The 20685-nt window shown below is 42.3% G+C and overlaps 1 protein-coding gene across 1 annotated transcript in view; it reads left to right on the top strand.

Moving 5' to 3' along the window:
- TENM4 (teneurin transmembrane protein 4) overlaps positions 1–20685 on the top strand; it is a gene marked incomplete in the record, with an annotated part of 1986086 nt that overhangs the window by 1688497 nt on the left and 276904 nt on the right. The window contains 2 exon segments of the mRNA XM_073612821.1: positions 5204–5302; positions 7942–8177. Coding sequence (XP_073468922.1) covers positions 5204–5302; positions 7942–8177 — 335 coding nt within the window.

Here is a 20685-nt window from a genome sequence, read left to right as displayed (position 1 = left end):
CTAGTTAAAGGGTACCTCGAGTGTGGCCTCACAGCAACCACTGCACCCCGTTTTGAATCTGACTCACTTCTTTTAATCATGAACTACTGATAAGTCGTATAAATCTTCATTAATGTATGTTCCGAGTTTTTATTGCTCTCTGGTCCCCACTGGGGAGATATGTCCTTGCTATTTGTCCTGGTGACCATTGTCACTGGAACAAACAGGGATTGAAGATCCAAAGTGTTATGCCCCGTACACACGGTCGGACTTTGTTCGGACATTCCGACAACAAAATCCTAGGATTTTTTCCAACGGATGTTGGCTCAAACTTGTCTTGCATACACATGGTCACACAAAGTTGTCGTAAAATCCGATCGTTCTGAACGCGGTGACGTAAAACACGTACGTCGGGACTATAAACGGGGCAGTGGTCAATAGCTTTCATCTCTTTATTTATTCTGAGCATGCGTGGCACTTTGTCCGTCGGATTTGTGTACACACGATCGGAATTTCCGACAACTAAATTTTATATCCTGCTCTCAAACTTTGTGTGTCGGAAAATCCGATGGAAAATGTGTGATGGAGCATACACACGGTCGGAATTTCCGACAACAAGGTCCTATCACACATTTTCCGTTGGAAAATCCGACCGTGTTACCAGAGCAGAATATAAGAAAGATGTTCTCCTCACTTTGAGTGGGAGCTATTCATAACTTGTGACAGGATATAAATTTGTCTGGGCAGGAAATATAGAAAAATCTCCCCAATGGGACACCAAAAAAGAAATAAACAGTGGGTTTAACTTTTTCAAAATTTGAAAATATGTTTGCTTTATCAAAACCTAAATGTTTTCTAAAATGTTTTTCTGCGTTTAGTTTATAATCATCTATTCATGTTTGTACATTACATATACAGCCTGTGCTTGCTCCTTAATAGTGATATACAAAACTATCAGTAGGTCCAGACCTACCTGCAGCTAAAGTTATATGCAAATGTCCACTTTGCTTGAGCTTGGCCCATTAAAAGGGCTAATGAGTAGGGCTGAGAGGTGCGAAGCACTGGTCAAGATTTGCAATTAACTTCAGCTGCCTAAATATCTGGATCTATTGATTGGATTGACATGCAGTTCACGTTGCATTTTCCCTGCATATGCACAGGCTGGCAACAGGTTTAATTTAAAGAATAATTTGAGGCATGTCTATATGATACCTAGTTACAATGGAGAAGACAATGCAGTCATCATCCATGCTGTTCAATTGCTTAAAAAAAAAACAAAAAAAAAAACAATAAGTTGCTCAGTCATTTATTTTGTTCTCAGCCTGAGCTGATTCAACCACCTGTATTCAAACTCTAAAGAGTATTTCTGAATAATTTTAACAGTTTACAGAATAATGTTTCTTGTTTCCTGGAGTGGCTCATTCACACAGGAAGCTACAGTGAAGCTCATTTCATTCATCCATCCAACAATAAAGTAAGTAGCTCAGTGGGTGATTGGAGTGCTTCTTCTACCTGCAATTAAAAAAATAAATAAATAAAAAGTTTTAGAGTATAGAAAGTTTAATAAAAAGGATAATGGTGCCATAGATCTAATGCAAATCAAGTAAGTCTTTATTCCACATGAGAAAAAAGTCAGAAGAAAAAGATAACATGTTTCGGGGCTCAAAACTCACTCTGTATCGGGGCGATGCTGCCACTAAATGAAGAGAATACTGGGCATCAAAATGAAAAATAAAAGATATAAGGTTGTAAACCAAATCTGTACACTTTTTTTATATTTTTATTTTTCTCTTTTTATACTCTTTAGACTTTTCCAAGCACCCCATGGTTACCCGGTTGAGTTTAGCGCCAGCATCTAGGACCTTAATTGGGGCTTAGATGCTGGCACTAAATAAAGAGACTACTAGCCAACAAAAAAAACATAAGAGTAAACATACTCTTTAGACTTCTCCAAGCACCCTAAAGTTACCCCGGTTGATGGAGAGCTGCCAAAATTTGGACTCCAACCCTTGCCAAACCTTGCCCACCATTGGGTCCAGCACTCTACGAACATGCCCTTTGTCTTTCTACCAGTTTATAAACTTGTCCTCTGCAGGGCTGTCTTTTTATTGCAATGTCATTGTCTCCTTATAAAATGCTGGGAAAATGGTCCAGTTTAACCATTTGGGAGTGTTCTCGAAAGAGTAGGTCAAGCCACTATGGTGCCTTTACCAGAGTTTGGAAATCCTTAGAGGGATGTTCCCCTACTAACAACCAGAGACCCCAACGTTGCCACAGTTGAAAGAGAGCTGCCTCTAAAATTTGAATTCCAAACCTTACCATGGCCACCATTTTTCCAGCGCTCCACCAACACGCCCTTTGTCTTTAGCATAGATCTAAGGTCTACGCTCTAGGTCAGTCTCCCATCTCCACCTCCACTAACGCACATACCAGGTGCTGGCCCCTTCCATCACAGATTCCAATGTTCAAAAATAATTCTGGTTGGCCGCACACCCAGTAAGATTACCTTTTATTTCAGCTAGTCCATTAAAACATGTCCAAAAACACAAATACAGGGGAACAGCATCACCAGCTAATGCGTTTCACGCTTCCTTAGCGCTTAGTCATAGCTCCTTTTGTCTTTCTAACAGTTTAGAAAATTGTCCTTCACAAGGCTTTATTTTTATTGTTGTGTCAATGTCTCCTCATAAAATGCTGGGAACAGTGTTACAGGTAAAAGAAATTGCTGATGTGTGTATAAATCCTCCATCACTATTATGGAACATGTCATTCTAACCTCATGCACAAAGCAAGCACAGTTATCATCAGAATATATTTTTAAATGATGTGTAAAATTAAATATAAGAAGGTCAAAGTGCAGCTAGGGCCAGTGTGAAGGCGGCCGTCATGTGGGCCACATCTTTCAAACAATGGCTTCACCACCATAAACACTGGTTATCTTCCACGAGATCAGATAAAATGTCTTACATTTCGAGAATGCCACCAGTTTTTGATTTAAATATCACAAGACTGCAAAGAGCATCATGCATAAAAAAAAAAAAAAAAAAAAGAAGAAAACGATTTGCTCTTTTAACCAAATGAGGTTTTTTGTTTTTTCACTTACGGTTGCTGAAGAAGGAAGCCGAACTGATTGCTGTTTGAAGATTTAAGCCTCTTCTTACTATAAATTTGTCAACCATTTTTCTTTTTTTTCTTAGCCCAGCTTTTTTTTCTTTGAGATTGAGAGATTTTACAGTTAAAATTGAAAGTTGCAGATTTTTAAAAAATTGTATTTATTATAATTATTTTTGGAAAAAATATATTGATATTTTTGAACCCTCAGCAACCAGAATCAGGATTTAGTTTTCATAAATTTGCCCACTTGAGCATTAAAATGGACCTAGACTAGGCTACTTTATTTTTTGGTCCTTTATTTTTGGTCTGCTGCATTCTGCAACTCTCTTTTTTTCAGTCACTTCTGGGTCCTGAATGAGGAAGGAATTGAAATTGGGATAGGAATTCATTAAAACCACTGCCGTGCCAAGGATATTCACCAGGAACATGTTAAATGAGATAGTGGCTCATTGCTGCAGACCATTCAGAGCTTCGCGTTCATCTTTCTTTCCTAAAAGTGTTGTGGTTGTATGCTGCGTGTAGCAGCTCAGCCTTGCGTTTGATAACGTTTTTTGATTTATTAAATTGCCTGAAAGATGAACAGTCCAAGTGTGTATTTCAGGCTCTCAGTGTGGATTGCTTTGGGTAACAAAAGTCATAATGTTTTCACACACTTGGGTTTCTGTGTGTTGAGTGAATTCGGTAAAGGTTTAAGCCCTCCGAAACCTCAACATGGAGATATCAACCAACCCCCCCCCCCCCCCCCCATGGCCATGAGAGACTGCACTTTTGCTTTTCAGTGCTCACTGGTTTAAGTGATATCTCCATGTGTCAATGCGGATAATCCATTGAGCCTTTCTGAAATCTCAACATGGAGATATCAACCAACCCCCCCATAGCCATGAGAGACTGCGCTTGGCTTTTCAGTGGTCACTGGTTTAGGTGACATCTTCATGTGTCAATGCGGAGAATCCATTGAACCTTTCTGAAATCTCAACATGGACATCAACCAACCCTCCCATTGCTAGGAGAGACCGCAGTTGGCTTTTCAGTGGTCACTGGTTTAGGTGACATATTCATGTGCCCATGCATAGAATCCATTGAGCCTTTCTGAAACCTCAACATGGAGATATCAACCAACCCCCCCATGGGCATGTGAGACCGCAGTTGGCTTTTCAGTGGTCACTGGTTTAGGTGACATCTTCATGTGTCAATGCGGAGAATCCATTGAGCCTTTCTGAAATCTCAACATGGACATCAACCAACCCCCCTATTGCTAGGAGAGACCGCAGTTGGCTTTTCAGTGGTCACTGGTTTAGGTGACCTCTTCACGTGTCCATGTATAGAGTCATTTGAGCTCTTCTGAAACCTCAACATCGAGATATCAATCAACCCCACCATGGCCATGAGAGACCACACTTGGCTTTTCGGTTGTCACTAGTTTAGGTGGTGTATCTTCATATGTCCGTGTTGAGAATCCACTAGAGGGTGCAGAGCTCACTGTATCTTAAACTGATTAAGCTTTTTAAAATATAAGACTGAAGGCAGAAAAAGACAAAGTAGTTCATCAAGTCTGCCACTTTTTGATTGTATTTTGTTTTCTAACCTTTTTGTCTGAGCATAAATCTGTGTTTGTCTCTATAATAATTAACTTTACTTACTGTTGACTGACTCACTACCTTATTGAAAAGGGCAGTATTTTCGAGGGCCTGTCATTGCTGACCTCCTGAAAATACTAGTTGCCAATACCTTGAGTCTCTGACTTGCAACAAGTGTGCAGATTGGGAAGGTCTGAGAACAAGTTCTCATCTCTTTACTTGTTCCCGGGCAGGGATGCAATGTATTTATTCCAGAAAGCCAGAAAAGTAATATGTTCAAAAGAAGAAGTCAACAATGGCAGCTTCTGTGTTTTACAAGTGAAAGGTTCCCTTTAAATACGTAAGCAGTATGACACCTACAGGTTATAATGAGTTTTAGTGAAGGAAGAAAATTAATCTATATTTAGTTTTACACTCAAAACTTTAAAAATGTGTATTTTGATGATGTTAACTCTATAAGCCCACTGGGTGCATTTAAGAAGCCACTTCATGCATGACTCACTGCCTTCATTCATGTCTCCATCTGTGTGTAGAAACATAGCAAAGCAGCCATTCCTAGAGACATTGCAGGACAACTTTATTGAAATGGACATCCTCCCCACCTCCCGACATGACGGTGCTTACAATGATGGGTATGTGACACATCCTATTGATTGTCTGCCATTTTGCATGAACCTCACCACCACACCTATCCTTCCTGTCTACCTCACTGCACTTACCAGGTTCTGACACTGCCGGGTGATGCCACACACAGCCGGCCTTGCTAAATCAACAATATGGGACTGTATATGTAACTGTACATGTTAAATATTCATACACTCTTTTCATCGCCATGTGTAAATAAGGAATGTCTTGATCACCTTTTTAATATAGCCAATCAGATTCAAATTTTGAATCCTCATTTGTCCTCTACCAGTACGGGTTCGAATTTGATTGGTTACTGTAGGTTGACGCAGATGATTCATATTTCGCACATGGTGATAAGTCTCCATATGCTTCTATACTTCATACTTTTTATTGGTACTCTGCAGAACCAAAAATTTTAGCTACAAGGTATTGTTCGAGAAACAGCATAACTTACAGGTTTCAAGGTACAGGTGTAAGGACCTCAAAGAGAAGACATCTCACATTACTACCAACTGACCATAAAATTCCAGGTCTGAGAGAGTACTAAGCCAAATGGCTTAAAGTGAGCCTGTCTCCGGGCTAGGCACGCTAAATGCTTTACATACAGTATACCGAACAAGCAATAAAAGCACTTTATAACAAGCCTCAGTAGCTATAGACGTTGTGGAGAAATTTTATCTTCAAAGCTCAGAACAAAAGCAGTGAGATTTTTTTTCTTTTACTAATTCCTTCTACAGAGAGCAGATCTTCGCAAACCACTGCAGGTGTTTTTAAACTTTAGAAACTAACTTTACAGTTTTTGTGAATCCTATGGGACTAAACTACTTCACAGCACACTGAGCATTAAGCCCTGACACCTGAGGCTCTGGTGTTTAGCCGCAGACAGAGGGCACAGATGAACCATCCAACCCCCATGCCAGCAACCTGTCAAACTCTGAGAAGCTGACAGTTAACGCGGCTGGACTGGGCTGGAAGGTGCACCATGTGGTACTTATATATATGGCAGTATGTGCTCAGGGCCAAATGCTTAGAATCAAGAGGGTTCTTCTCTCCGCAGGCTACCTGTAATCTCTTTTAAATTCAGCTTGGCTGTGCTTGACTTCGCTTTTATAGCCATGCCACAGACACAGGAGTCTGCGAATGAAAGAACTACAAGTCCCATCTGCCATTGCGGCAGTGATGTCCCTGCAGTTGTAGTCCATTGATACTTCCTCCAGCCCCCTAACTGAAGCTGGTGGAACAGTCTGCAGGCTCCATTGCAAAAAATAATAAATCCACATTTTTTTATTAATTAATATGGGTGCATTTATTATTTGCAAAAGGTGATCACACTAAAAGTGGAACTTTCTAGCAAAAACTTTCATAGAAAGCACAAATATTGTTAACACCCAGCAGTGCCAGCAAATGCTCTGGTAAGACTCATCGTGCTCACTTTTGATGGTAAGGCTCAACTTTTTAAAGGACCTTTACATGGCTCGATCTAATTTTGAACAGTTATTAAACTCACCTTGCAATTCTAATATTAGATGTCTATGCAATAACTCCCCATACTATGAGTTATTCAATTAACATCACTACTGAGTATAGCTGTCCTTTCTTTGATATTTACATCAAGTTTATGATTCTGCTTACATAGGTTGTGAATTTTTTTTTATATTTTTAGATTTCATAAATGAAAGAAAATATTATAAAAGAATATTGGAATAGTGACAAATACTACCTAGCCCACATTATTGGCAAAAATATACTAATTTTCTCAATAAGACAGTTCCTCAAACCATGTAGGCTGAAAGGATTCATTTTTTTATATATCTGATGTTGGTTGAAGTAATTTCATTTCAGTTTCAATGTTTATTTTAACTTTTCTGAGATTTACACCGTTTGGAAAAAGTAGTTCTTCTTTCACATTAGTTTACAATGTTGCATGCTCTGTGTTGCCACTATAGTTCGTTGGAATGATTGTCTTCAATGTTATTGGAGTCCTCTCCCCAAGGGTAGAAACACATTGGGACCATTTCATTTTCCTTCTGTTTGGGTTTTTACAGAAGACTCTGAACCTTTTTTGATGTCACATAGTAGTTTTTCATTGACCTGGGGCTCCAGAGCTGTGTTGTCACTGTTTTTGGGTTCCCTAAAGATGTGGTTTCCGAAATATTGCAAAACGAGACCTCTGGAGGCCTCCATAGAAGGTCTTCACTCTACAGTCCTTACCTGTGACAAAATGTAAATATTTTACACCTAAACCATTCTCTGAAGTTGGTCCTTAATAGGCACCTTGGTATGTCTGTTCCTGCTTCGGTACTCCTTTCTTTACCCATCATTCGTCGGTCGATTGTAGCATTTTTAATGTGTCCTGCATTTAGTATACCAGTGGATTTCTACCTGGGTGCGGAAGCTTCCTTGGGGTATGGGGACTCCAACACGGCTTTGTTTACTTTTTGATTTATTTTCCAACAAAATTTACAGATAATCTGATAAAATTGTGCAAAGTTTGTGAATTGTTTTTCTATAATTGTAGAAGAAAAGCAGCCTAACCTATTTATATTTATTGTGCATGAGGGTAAAGGGATACCCCATTGCGGTACCTTATTACCAAGCCATCAGCCAGATCAGTATCTGATGAGCTTTTCCTTCTTCCTCGCAGGCACTTCCTCTTTAAACCGGGAGGCACATCCCCTTTGTTTTGTACAACATCTCCAGGATATCCCCTGACCTCCAGCACTGTTTACTCCCCACCTCCCCGGCCGCTCCCACGAAGCACTTTCTCCAGACCTGCCTTTAACCTGCAGAAGCCGTATAAATATTGCAATTGGAAATGCGCGGCACTAAGCGCTATCATTATCTCTGTCACACTGGTGATCCTCCTGGCCTATTTTATTGGTAAGTGCCTAATCTTTACTGTTCTCCTCTAAAAGTCACGTTTTATGCAAAACCGAGTCCATCTGTTGTATGCTGAATCGTTATTTAATGGATTTAGTCTCTCCAATTAGCAGAGACCAGTGGAAACATTGAGAAAGAATCCTTTTTGTTCTCTAGAAACCAGTGACATCATTGAGCAATGCTGCCTATAGATCCTCTACAGACCAGTGACATCACTGAAAATGTAGTCTATCCATCCACTACAGGCCATTGACGTTACTGAAAATGTAGCCTATCCATTCTTTAGAGACCACTGCAGCCTATAGATCCACTAGAGACCAGTGTCATCACTAAGAATGCAGCCTATCCATCCACTAGAGACCAGTAGCATTACTGAAAATATATCCTATCCATTCTCTAGAGACCAGTGCCATCACTGAAAATGTAGCCTATCCATTTACTAGAGACCAGTGCCATCACTGAGAATGTAGCCTATCCATTTACTAGAGACCAGTGCCATCACTGAGAATGTAGCCTATCCATTCAATAGAGACCAGTGCCATCACTGAGAATGTAGACTTTCTACTATATTTTCAGTAGAGGCCAGTGACCTCACTATTTTTTTTACTGAAAATATATCCTATCCATTCTCTAGAGACCAGTTGCATCACTGAGAATGTAGCCTATCCATTTAATAGAGACCAGTGCCATCACTGAGAATGTAGACTTTCTACTATATTTTAAAGTAGAGGCCAGTGACCTCACCGACCATTTATCCCATCCATTCACTTAGAGACCAGTGCTATTCCTGAATTGTAAGACTGTGCTCTCTAGAAACCAATGAAATCACAAAGAATCCAACTACTTCATCCACTAAAGACAAATGACATAACTGGCAGTGCCGTCCATCAATTCACTGAAGACAAATGACTTCTCTGAAAATGCAGCCCATCCATTCACTAGAGATCAGTGACATCACTGAGAATGCAGCCCATCCATTCGCTAGAGACCAGTTACATCACTGACAATGCAGCCTATATCCATTCACTAGAGACCAGTGACACCCCTGAGAATGTAGCCTATCCATTCAATAGAGACCAGTGCCATCACTGAGAATGTAGCCTATCCATTCACTCGAGACCAGTGACATCACTGAGAATGCAGCCTATCCATTCACTCGAGACCAGTGACATCACTGAGAATGCAGCCTATCCATTCACTCGAGACCAGTGACATCACTGAGAATGCAGCCCATTCATTCACTAGAGACCAGTGATATCAATGATAATGTAGGCATTTTACTATATTTTCAGTGGAGGCCAGTGACCTCACCGACCATTTAGCCCATCCATTCACTTAGAGACTAGTGCTATTCCTGAATTGTAAGACTGGCGTTCTCTAGAAACCAATGGTATCACAAAGAAACCAACTTATTCACCCACTAAAGACAAATTACATAACTGGCAGTGCCGCCCATCTATTCACTGGAGACCAATGACTTCACTGACAATGCAGCCTATATCCATTCACTAGCAACCAGTGACATCACTGAGAATGCAGCCTATCCATTCACTAGAGACCAGTGACATCACTAAGATTGCAGCCCATCCATTCACTAGAGACCAGTGACACCCTTGAGAATGCAGCCCATTCATTCACTAGAGGCCAGTGACATCACTGAAATTGCAGCTTATCCAATCACTAAGGACCAAGCACAACATTGAGAATTTAGCCTATCCATTAACTACAGACCAATGACCTAACTGAAAACTCACTAAAGACCAGGTAAAACACTGAGAATGAGTCCTATCCAATCACTGGAGACCGATGACATCACTGAAAATGCATCCTATCCATTCACTAGACTATAGAGGTGCAATTAACAATGCAGCTTATCTATCCACTTAGAAACTGGTGATATCTAATGACTACGCTGTTTATGAAGGGTATCTTTGAGAACATAGCCTACCCATTCATTAAATGCAGCCTATAAGATCCCATGTTTTTTTTTTTTTTTTTTTTTTTTCCACACAAAATGCCTCATGGAAAAGTAACTACTTGCTAGTAAACTGATAGGATGTATTCTTCAAACCAAAATGGCTGATCCATTGTTTGTGTTCAACAGGTACATTATTAAGTAAGAGTATGACCTTAAAGCAATGACCTATGATAACCGTCGAGACGACTGTTCATTCTGGTCAAGTTTAACCACTATAATTACTAACCATAATTACTCACTTCTAAAGAAGCCATGAATGATTAAAATTCAAATTAATCCGTTCAGCTCCGCACAAACATATTTAACAAAAAGAGTCTATCTGATCTCATCAACAAGAGGGAAAAAAAGATATTTAATTAGATTTTGATGAAAAAATTGTGTTTAATTTATTGCATAATCAATTATTAATTACTGCAATAAGGAGAGTTGGCTGGGTTTACTAATTAACTCATTTAAAAATTATGAATAACCTTTAAGTGAGTAATTATTTCTTGCGTCCTGCCACAAAGCGATATAGAGACGGTTTCCTAAAGACACAGTTGTCGATATTGATATACTCCGATCCTTTTCACTTCTGCTTGAAGAGCTACAAATTGTGTTAGACAAACTCGGATCTTGTAAGGGCATTTATCAAGATGACTGCCAAGTTAGCTCATCACTTACCCAAATTTCTACAACCCTACCCAACTCACTGTCATTAGTAGGATGCTGGCCCAAAACGTAAAGGGGTGTCCAACCTAAAAAGTGAAGATTTGCTATGTTATAGGGAACATCTAGAAATGTTAAAGTGGTCATAAAGGCAGGTTTTATTTTTTTTAACCTTAATGCATTCTATTGCATTAAGGTAAAACACCTTTTACATGCAGCTCCTCCACAGTCCCCCTTAAGCTTACCGGAGCCCGATCTTGATCCAGTGATGTGCATGAGAGCAGAGGCTCTTTCAGCTTTCTCCCTTCTCACTGTCTCAGACGCAGCAGCAGGGAGTTAAGGCAATGGAATTCAGCAATAGATCCTTCATGAGATACGCTACATGACCCAAAGTTTATGGACACCTGATGATCATGCCTATGCTATATGGCCAAAAGCATGTCCCTCAAAATGATTGTTTCAGTCAATGTTACTGTTAATTCTGCAGCACACAATGACATTTTAGACATTTCCAACCTTGTGGCAGCAGTCTAGGGAATGATCTTTTTCTGTTCCAGCATGCCTTTACTTAAAATCAACTGCCTAAAGGCATGGTTTTATGAGTTTGGTGTTAACAACTTGAGTTGCCTGCACAAAGCCCTGACCCCAACCCTACCTATGGAATGAGATGGAAGGCTGGTTGCAGGTCCTTTCTTCTTGTCCAACATAAGTACTCGGGCACACAAATGCTCCTTTTGGCTAAATGGGCACGAATGCCCCCAGACACTCCCCAACATTTTGTGGAAAGCCTTCCGCAGAAGAGTGGAGACTGTTATGGAGGAGAGAAGGATAAGGATAGAATGCATTAAGATAAAAAAAAACCTTCTGCCTTTTACAATCACTTTAAAGGGGTTGTAAACTCTCAAGGTTTTTCACCTTCGTGCATTCTATGCATGAAGGTGGAAAACCTTTTGTAGTGCAGCAAGCCCACAGAGCTCCCCTTTTACTTACCTGAGCCCCCCTTTACTTACCTGAACCCGATCGTTCCAGGGACGAGCAGAGCATCTCCAGCCACTGTGTCGGGTCCTCAGTGGCTTGATTGATAGCATTGGCTCAAACTGCTGTCAATCAAAGCCAGTGACACGGGAGCTGGGGGGGCGGGGCCGAGTCCTACTGTCTGTGTCAATAAACGCAGCAGCAGGACTCAGGAGCGTGTCTGCACGAGTGGCCCCTTCAGAACGCGGCTCTCCGTGGGGGCACTTGAGAAGAGGAGGAGCCAGGAGCGCGGCTGGGGGACCCCAGAAGAGGAGGATCGGTGCCCCTCTGTGCAAAACCTTTGCACAGAGGAGGCATGTATTGTTTAACCACTTCCAGACCGCCGTACGCCAATATATGTCCTAAATTTGAAGAGGGATATCTTTGTTATGGCAGCAGCTAGCTACCATAACCCTGCTATCCTCTTCTTCGGCCAGCGGTCTGGTTTCCGATAATAGTGGTCTCTGCGGCGGATTCGCCGCAAGATCACTTTTATCAGTGGCGGGGGACCCCTCCCCTCCCACCTCGCTGCGGTGCCCTCCGCCGCTTACCGGAGCCGTTGGCAGCGGCGGAGGCGATCGGGTCCTTCTGCTGGCTGGGTATGGAGACGAGTGAGGGGTAGATGGCCCCCACCTGTCTCCATACCATTGCAGGGAGGAAGCGACGTTAAGACGTCACTTCCGCCCACAGCTCTTAAAGGGCCATTTTTATTTTTATTTTCAAATGACAACTTTTTTTTTTTTTAGTTTATTACATTTTAGTGTAAATTTGAGATCTGAGTTCTTTTTGACCCCAGATCTCATATTTAAGAGGTCCTGTCATTCTTTTTTTATATTACAAGGGATGTTTACATTACTTGTAATAGGAATAAATGTGACACAATTTTTTTTTTAAAAGTACAGTGTAAAAATAAAAGGTAAAATAAATAAGAAAAAAATGTAAAAATTATAAACGCGCCCTGTCCCGCCGAGCTCGCGTGTAGAAGCGAATATGTGAGCAGCGCCCGCATATGAAAACGGTGTTCGAACCACACATGTGAGGTATCACCACGATCAGTAGAGCGAGAGCAATAATTCTAGTCCTAGACCTCCTCTGTAACGCAAAACATGCAACCTGTAGAATTTTTTAAACGTCGCCTATGGAGATTTTTAAGGGTAAAAGTTTGTCGCCATTCCACGAGCGGGCGCAGTTTTGAAGCGTGACATGTTGGGTATCAATTTACTCGGCGTAACATTATCTTTCACAATATAAAAAAAAATTGGGCTAACTTTACTGTTGTCTTATCTTTTTATTCAAAAAAGTGTATTTTTTTCAAAAAAAAGTGCGCTTGTAAGACCGCTGCGCAAATACGGTGTGACAAAAAGTATTGCAACGACCCGCCATTTTATTCTCTATGGTGTTAGAAAAAAAAATGTATAATGTTTGGGGGTTCTAAGTAATTTTCTAGCAAAAAAAAACTGTTTTAAACTTGTAAACAGCAAATCTCAAAGGCTTGGTCCTTTAGGGCCCTTTCACACTGGGGCGGGGGCGGCGTCGGCGGTAAAGCGCCACTATTGTAAGCGACGCTTTACCGTCAGTATTCGGCCTCTAGCGCTGTAAAGGGTTAAAAACCACCGCAAAGCGCTTTGCCGGCGGTATAGCCGCGCCGTCCCATTGATTTCAATGGGCAGGAGCAGTGAAGAAGCGGTGAAGGAGCGGTATACACTACGCTCCTTCACCGCTCCAAAGATGCTGCTAGCAGGACTTTTTTTCCCGTCCTGCTAGCGCACCGCTCCAGTGTGGCTTTCACACTGGAATCAAAGGAGCGGCACTTTCGGGTCGGTTTGCAGGCGCTATTATTAGCGCAATAGCGCCTGCAAACCGCCCCAGTGTGAAAGGGCCCTAAGTGGTTAAAAAAAACAAACAAAAAAGAAAAACCTTTACAACTTCATTAAATCTAAGCACTTACAACCATTCAGAAGTAACACAGGATATCACATGGTACAGCAATGTAGAATTTCAGCATCAAAGATGGCCGCCGTTCCTTCGCACATGCTTTATTGATGTGTATCCGGGTCTGCCCTACCTGTTCCTTCACAAATGACATCATCAGGGACATGCTGATATAAGATATAAGATTTGCCTCTGAAATTGATGCTAAAAAAAATCAATTGAACATTATGTTAAAAAAAAATACTAAACATTTCAGCTTTAATAATATATTTGAAGAGAAGATTGAAAACTGTGGCGCTCAAACATCAGTCACTGAGCTAGCAATATCGTTCCGTGTTCTGAATTCACATAAAGTAGGTCAGGATTGGATGGAATGATATTCTTTAGTATAATAGTATGTAAGCCCACACATCACGCATGGTGAATGGATATTACTTTTCAGTTGTAGAATAAAGAGGCCCCTCTCCTAAAGAGCAGCCTAATATCGATTACTTTCTGTGACAGTTCTGCAGATCTGTAAATTGAAAGTCTTCCAGCGTGAACAATAAATAATCATCCTCTGATTATCTGCTGTGCTGGGCCCGTGGCTGAAATATTATGAAGGCCAGTAGATGGATTTTCACCTCGGCCCCGCTCTCGCTTTTGTGCTCCATTCAAGACTGAATGGCTCCGATAAGCATGTTTAGGCCGAGATTTTCTTCTAAAGGGGTCTGAATCTAGATCGTGACATCTTTTATAGATTTTATCCAGAGCAGCCAGCTCTCAATTTTATATATTTGTAAGAATTTCAAAAGTCACAAAAAAAAAACAAAAAAAGCAGTGGTATAATTAGGCCGCGACCATATTTTGCGGAACTGTCTGTTTTGGGACTCGTACACTTGAGTGATTTTTGGTATCTAACATAAATTATGATTGCATTTCTACACTTGGAAGACACAGCTGCTGCTAACAGCCACCCAAAGTAATGAATGGCTGTATGTGTAAACTCGCGCATGCGTACTATCCTGCATCCAGGTGCATATGGCCTTATACATATGCACATTTATGCAAGTAGTGGTAAAACCCCATGTACATCCATTAATCTGCCTAGTTGGGGACTCCAAGCCACGCAGAGCGCATGAGAACCTACAAATGTGTATTGTGCTCGGCCTACTTGGGGACTAAACATATAGAAAACAAATACCCAGCGCTAGGAATAATATGTACAACTGCTCATGAAATAGGTCTCATTGAGATGGGCAGTTGGAGTTGGTAAAAAAAAACATTTGGGAAACAGCGATCACAGGTCAATTGGCTTCAGTATAAATCACAGTAATAGGAAACACAAGGGGAACACAAAGACACTGAATTTCAAAAGAGCCAACTTCCCTAAACTACGAACCTTGCTAGAAGATATAAATTAGGATAAAATCTTAGAAACAAAGAACAAGGAGGAGAGGTGGGTTGGCTTTAAGAGCATATTAAATGAGGGCGTTAGCCAGTGCATCCCATTGGGAAATAAATTTAAAAGGGCGAACAAAAGTCCTGGGTAGCTTAACTCTAATGTAAAAATGCACATACAAGCAAAGGAAAAGGCCTTCAAAAATTACAAGGCTGAGGGATCATCATCAGCATTCAGACTTTACAAAGAATGCAACTAGATATGTAAGGGTGAAGCTAGGGCTGCTAAGATAGAACACATCGATGTCCAATTGTCTCTTGATGAATAAAATTAATAATTTTTATGAAAAACTATTTTGACTCCTATTTGCTGCTAAAAAGCCCCATGGGGAATTTTCCACTTTCGTTTAAACATTTGTACCGGGGTGTGCAGCCATATCAGACTCCTATACATGTGTCATTCGTTGCTATAGTGTCATAGTTAAGAAAGAACACTAAAGACACACAGACAAAAAATTATTTAAGTATATAAACAGTAAAAAAGGGAGGACAGACCATATTAGCCCCATAAAGGATGAGGAAGGACATCTGGTCATTCTCCCATACCTGAAAGTGGCGATATTTCCTGTGGGCTCGGAAAGAGCTGTGGGAGAAGGCAGGTGAGTATAAGTGGGTTGGGTTGGTTGGTTGGTGGGCTATGTACAGTGCCCTGCCAACAGCCATGATCTGCCTGCATTGCATAGAAAAGAACGATTAAACTTCAGTGTGTAAATAAGGACTGCACAATGATAACAATTTTAAATTGAATATTCGGCTTCTTTTGCCAGCCTAGTTGCAACTGTTTTAATTTTCGGGCTGTGCTATTTTTTCAAGCCCGCTTGTTTCTTCTGGCAGAGCATTGGTGGAAGCCGAAGAATCCCGAAGCTGCTTGGAAATAGTGGGCTTGCTTAACGCCTCCATAGGACATGTCACCGTGATCTATGACGGGCTTAAGATGCCTTGTAGAGAGCTAAGATCAGCCTGAGGGGAGTCTTAGGTTTCATGGCTGATTGTTCGGGAAGACTACAGTTGCTCTAAATGTCTGTCACATTCGCACCCTTTGTAGAAAAGCTCTGTAAACCCCTCTGACCATATCTTTCACATTTACATGACCGCGCTCCTAATCCATTTTTATTGGCGCTGTAAATCCCCCTAAGTGAGGCACTACATGGCTTAACATAGCAGGTTCTGCGCCGTCTGCGCCCCCCCAGTACTGTATATCCCCTTTAAGTATGAGAATTTTCCATTGTCTGCGGCGCTCTGCCTAGGGGGCTCAGGTGACGTTGTAGTCGCAGAGGTCCGGAGTTATTTATCGTGAGACAACTGCGAACAATGAAACACAATACGGTGTGAGGGCTTATTTGTCGAGTGACCAGTCACATGCTTGTTGGGCTTTTTATGGGAGTTCTTCTCCAGGGATGCTTTAAATGGAAACTTTATCGTATTTATAGATCAGGATTGTTTTTCTAGTATTGGGTCACCCCCAGTGCTTAGATGTAAAGTGGGTTGTAAACCTCGAACATGAAATATAAACAAAGCGTATCCCTCCTATAGTGTGTACTTATCTCAGTCCAGAGCACTAGGTGGCATTCCTGTATGCTGCCTCGTTCCTCTGTTATCTACTTGAGTCACTTTCCTGACAAGTTTTCCTGACACCCAGAGAAAAAAGGTGACATGGAGAGGGACCTCCAGCACACAGCCTGTGAGTTGCAGCTTCAGCTCTGTTCCTGTGTGCTGTGTAAAGGGGCGTGTCCCTTACTTTCAATCAACTCTCTCCTCACTGAGCTCTGCATTGTGTAATGTCAAGCCCTCCGCCCCTTGTTTTCTGAAAGCTCAGGCAAGCTTTATGAATTCAGCACTTTGAATGAAGAGAAGAGAACACTGCAGATTAACAGGTACAATTTATGTAGGAGGATTTGTTTAATCTCTGTGTATCATCAATAAAGGGGGACTATTCCTCCCACTGACACCGATGAATGGGGCAGTAGTCCTCCCACTGATACCAATGATGAGGTACTGTTCCTCCCACTGATACCAATGATGAGGCACTATTCCTTCCACTGATGCCAATGATGGGGCACTATTCCTCCCACTGATGCCAATGATGGGGCACTGTTCCTCCCACTGACACCAATTATGGGGCATTATTCCTCCCACTGATACCAATGATAGGGCACTATCCCTCCCACTGATACCAATGATGGGGCACTATTCCTCCCACTGATGCCAATGATGGGGCACTGTTCCTCCCACTGACACCAATTATGGGGCACTATTCCTCCCACTGATACCAATGATGGAGCACTGTTCCTCCCACTGATACCAATGATAGGGCACTATTCCTCCCACTGATACCAATGATGGGGCACTATTCCTCCCACTGATACCAATGATGGGGCACTATTCCTCCCACTGATACCAATGATCGGCCACTATTCATCCCACTGATACCAATGATGGGGCATTATTCCTCCCACTGATACCAATGATGGGGCACTATTCCTCCCACTGATACCAATGATGGGCCACTATTCCTTCCACTGATACCAATGATCGGCCACTATTCATCCCACTGATACCAATGATGGGGCATTATTCCTCCCACTGATACCAATGATGGGGCACTATTCCTCCCACTGATACCAATGATGGGGCATTATTTACTCACATTGATGTCAAGGTATTTTCTACTCACCCTGGCCACAGTCCGGCCCCCTCAAAATCTGAAGGACCGTAACCTGGCCCTTACTGCTGAACCATTGTAGAAGGATGGGCGAGTGTTGTCACTAAGGATGAGCTCCGGCGTGTTTGCATGGCGCACGTGCCGAGCCCGCCAGGAAGTCGGCACGGCGCAGCGCTAATCACAGGCAGGGAGACATTTCCCGATCTCTGCAGCCGCACATCGGGAAATGTCTCACTGCTTGTGATTAGCGCTGCCCCGTGCCGACTTCCTGGCGGGCTCGGCACGTGCGCCATGCGAACACGCCGGAGCTCATCCCTAGTTGTCACCATAGGACAGGAAATGTGTTTCTGGGAGGATCAAATGGTCTACATTTAGATGTCACCTCTGTTTTAGAAATAATATATAAATACCATATTTTTGTACTTTTAGTAATGTGTCTTTTTAAATAAGGTGTGAAGGTATTGTCAAAACCATATCATCTCTTAAGCCATAAGTAGACCAGCCATTCTGCCCCGGTTAGCTCTGTTGCAAAGGCTCCAGGTAAAAGGAATAGTAAGCGGCGGTATTAAGTAGCTTCGCCCGGTGGCCTGATTACCAGGCAATTGTAAAACCCCATCGCAAGCTTCATTTGCAAGCACAAATCATCACCAATAGACCAAGGTGCCGCAATCACGCCTCATCAGACAACGGACGGCCATCCATGAAAATGCTGAGCCGGCCGCTTACCCGTCGCACAGCCCGGCGGGGGGGGGGGCCTCTCGCTAGAGCTGCCTGCCCTTGTTTTGCTAATTAAACTGAATACCAATTGAAAGTAACCCCTTGCTAATAATACATATACACACAAATTAAATCTTCATTACCGGATCCGTGGGGCGATATAATAATTGACTCTGCTAAATGGAAATGTTGTGACTGATAGTAGGGCAGGTTTTTCCGCAGGAAAAGAAAAAAACGTACAGAAAATATTCCTAGTTCTAGTTGGGTGTAATGGAATAATAAAAAAAAATATATACCAGCAACCATCTACAGTAAGGCAGTCCAACGGACAAGCTTAAAGTGCATGTAAACCCTTAATGAATGACAATTAGTTTTCTAAAGCACAGTGTGGGGGGGGGAGTTACTAAAACTGGAGCACACAGAATCTGGTGCAGCTGCGCATAGTAGCCAATCAGCTTCTAACTTCAGCTTGTTCAATGAAGCTTTGACAATAAAACCTGGAAGCTGATTGGTTACTGTGCACAGGATTCTGTGGGCACCCAGCGAACAGCGCAAACAACATCCATTTTTGCAATGTTTGTTGGCATGGCCGCTTGTAGTCTTCATTGGGGGGTGAGCGTGTAACTGGGTGACAACACAGAAGAACAGTTTCTAGACAGGGACAGAGCGTTGTCATCCTATAGCAGGAATTGCCTGAGCAAAGACCTTCATGGCAGGATCACTGTGTATTTTTTTTTGTAGGCAAGGATCAAACCCAGGCAGTGCGTTAACTTTTATTAAATTGTATTATGTCATACACTAACATGGTTTTGCAATTAAGCCGCAGCTGATCCTCTTTTGGGGACTATAACATAAGACAGTTACAGCAATGCAATGATGTGATCCTTAAAGTATATGTGAACCTTTACATTATAAAACAACCCATTCAGTTTAAAATAGAAATGTAAGGCAGACCATTTGTGTATGGATATAAAACCACGATAAATACATTTTTTTAATAAGTGATCACGTACCCTCTGTTCTCAACTGCATGAGGACCTCAGAGAGCTAGGGGTGGAGAAATAGCAGCACACCGGGCTTCCTAGTGAATGGCTGTGCGGGGGGGGGGGGTTAGTATCAGGACAAGTGTGATCATTGGTTGGAGGAGAGCAGGCTGAGTTCCCAGCACAGCCAGAAAACTGACCACACTGTGCTCTCATGCCTAGTGTGTTTTTTTAATAGGAAAGCAGAGGGATTGGCAGGATCACCAGGGATTTACCATTAAGGAAGCAATACAAAGCAAACAGGATACTTTCTCATACAAGTACATGGTACAGCAGGCACATATCAGGAATATGCAATGTTGGGGTAACGCATTCTTTAAAGTGTATTCTATGCATGAAGGTAAAAATCCTTCTCTGTGTAGCAGCTTTCCCAATACTTTCCTGAGCCCAATATTCCTCCGGCGTTGTGCAGCTCTCCAGGGACTCTCCCTCTCCATTGGCTAAGACAGCAGCAGAAGCCATTGACTCCCGCTGCCACCAGTCACAGCCAATGAGGAGAGCCCCCATTGCTGTCGGGAGGAGGATCCGGGCTTCTCTGGGCAGAAACATTGCACAGAGTAGGTAAGTATAAAATGTAAGTATAAAATGTTTATTATTTATCCACTTGCCGACCGCTGCACGCCGATATACTTCGGCACAATGGCAGCGATGGGCAAATGGGCCTACCTGAAAATAAATGGAATACCGCGCTAGAAAACCAAAATCACACAAGGAAAGCTGCAACAAAAACCATCAAAATATCCAAATGGTATTCCACTACCAAATGGGCGTACCTGTACGTCCCCTTTAATTGGCGGGGCTAGCAGGCGCACGAGCGCCCCCCGCCTACAGCGTGACCGTGGGTCCCACGGACTTGATGTCCGCTGGTGTCCCGCGATCGTGTCACGGAGCCGCAGAACGGGAAGATGTCTATGTAAACAAGGCATTTCCCCGTTCTGCCTTGTGACATGACAGGGATCACTGCTCCGTGTCATCGGGAGCAGTGATCCCTGTCATGTCAGTGGTAGCCCACCCCCCCACAGTTAGAATAACACCCTAGGACACACTTAACCCCTTGATTACCCCCTAGTGTTT

The sequence above is a fragment of the Aquarana catesbeiana genome, linkage group LG02 (genome assembly GCF_042186555.1).
Source record: "Aquarana catesbeiana isolate 2022-GZ linkage group LG02, ASM4218655v1, whole genome shotgun sequence".
NCBI classification, from domain to species: Eukaryota; Metazoa; Chordata; class Amphibia; order Anura; family Ranidae; genus Aquarana; species Aquarana catesbeiana.
This window is presented reverse-complemented; position numbering and strand designations above follow the sequence as displayed.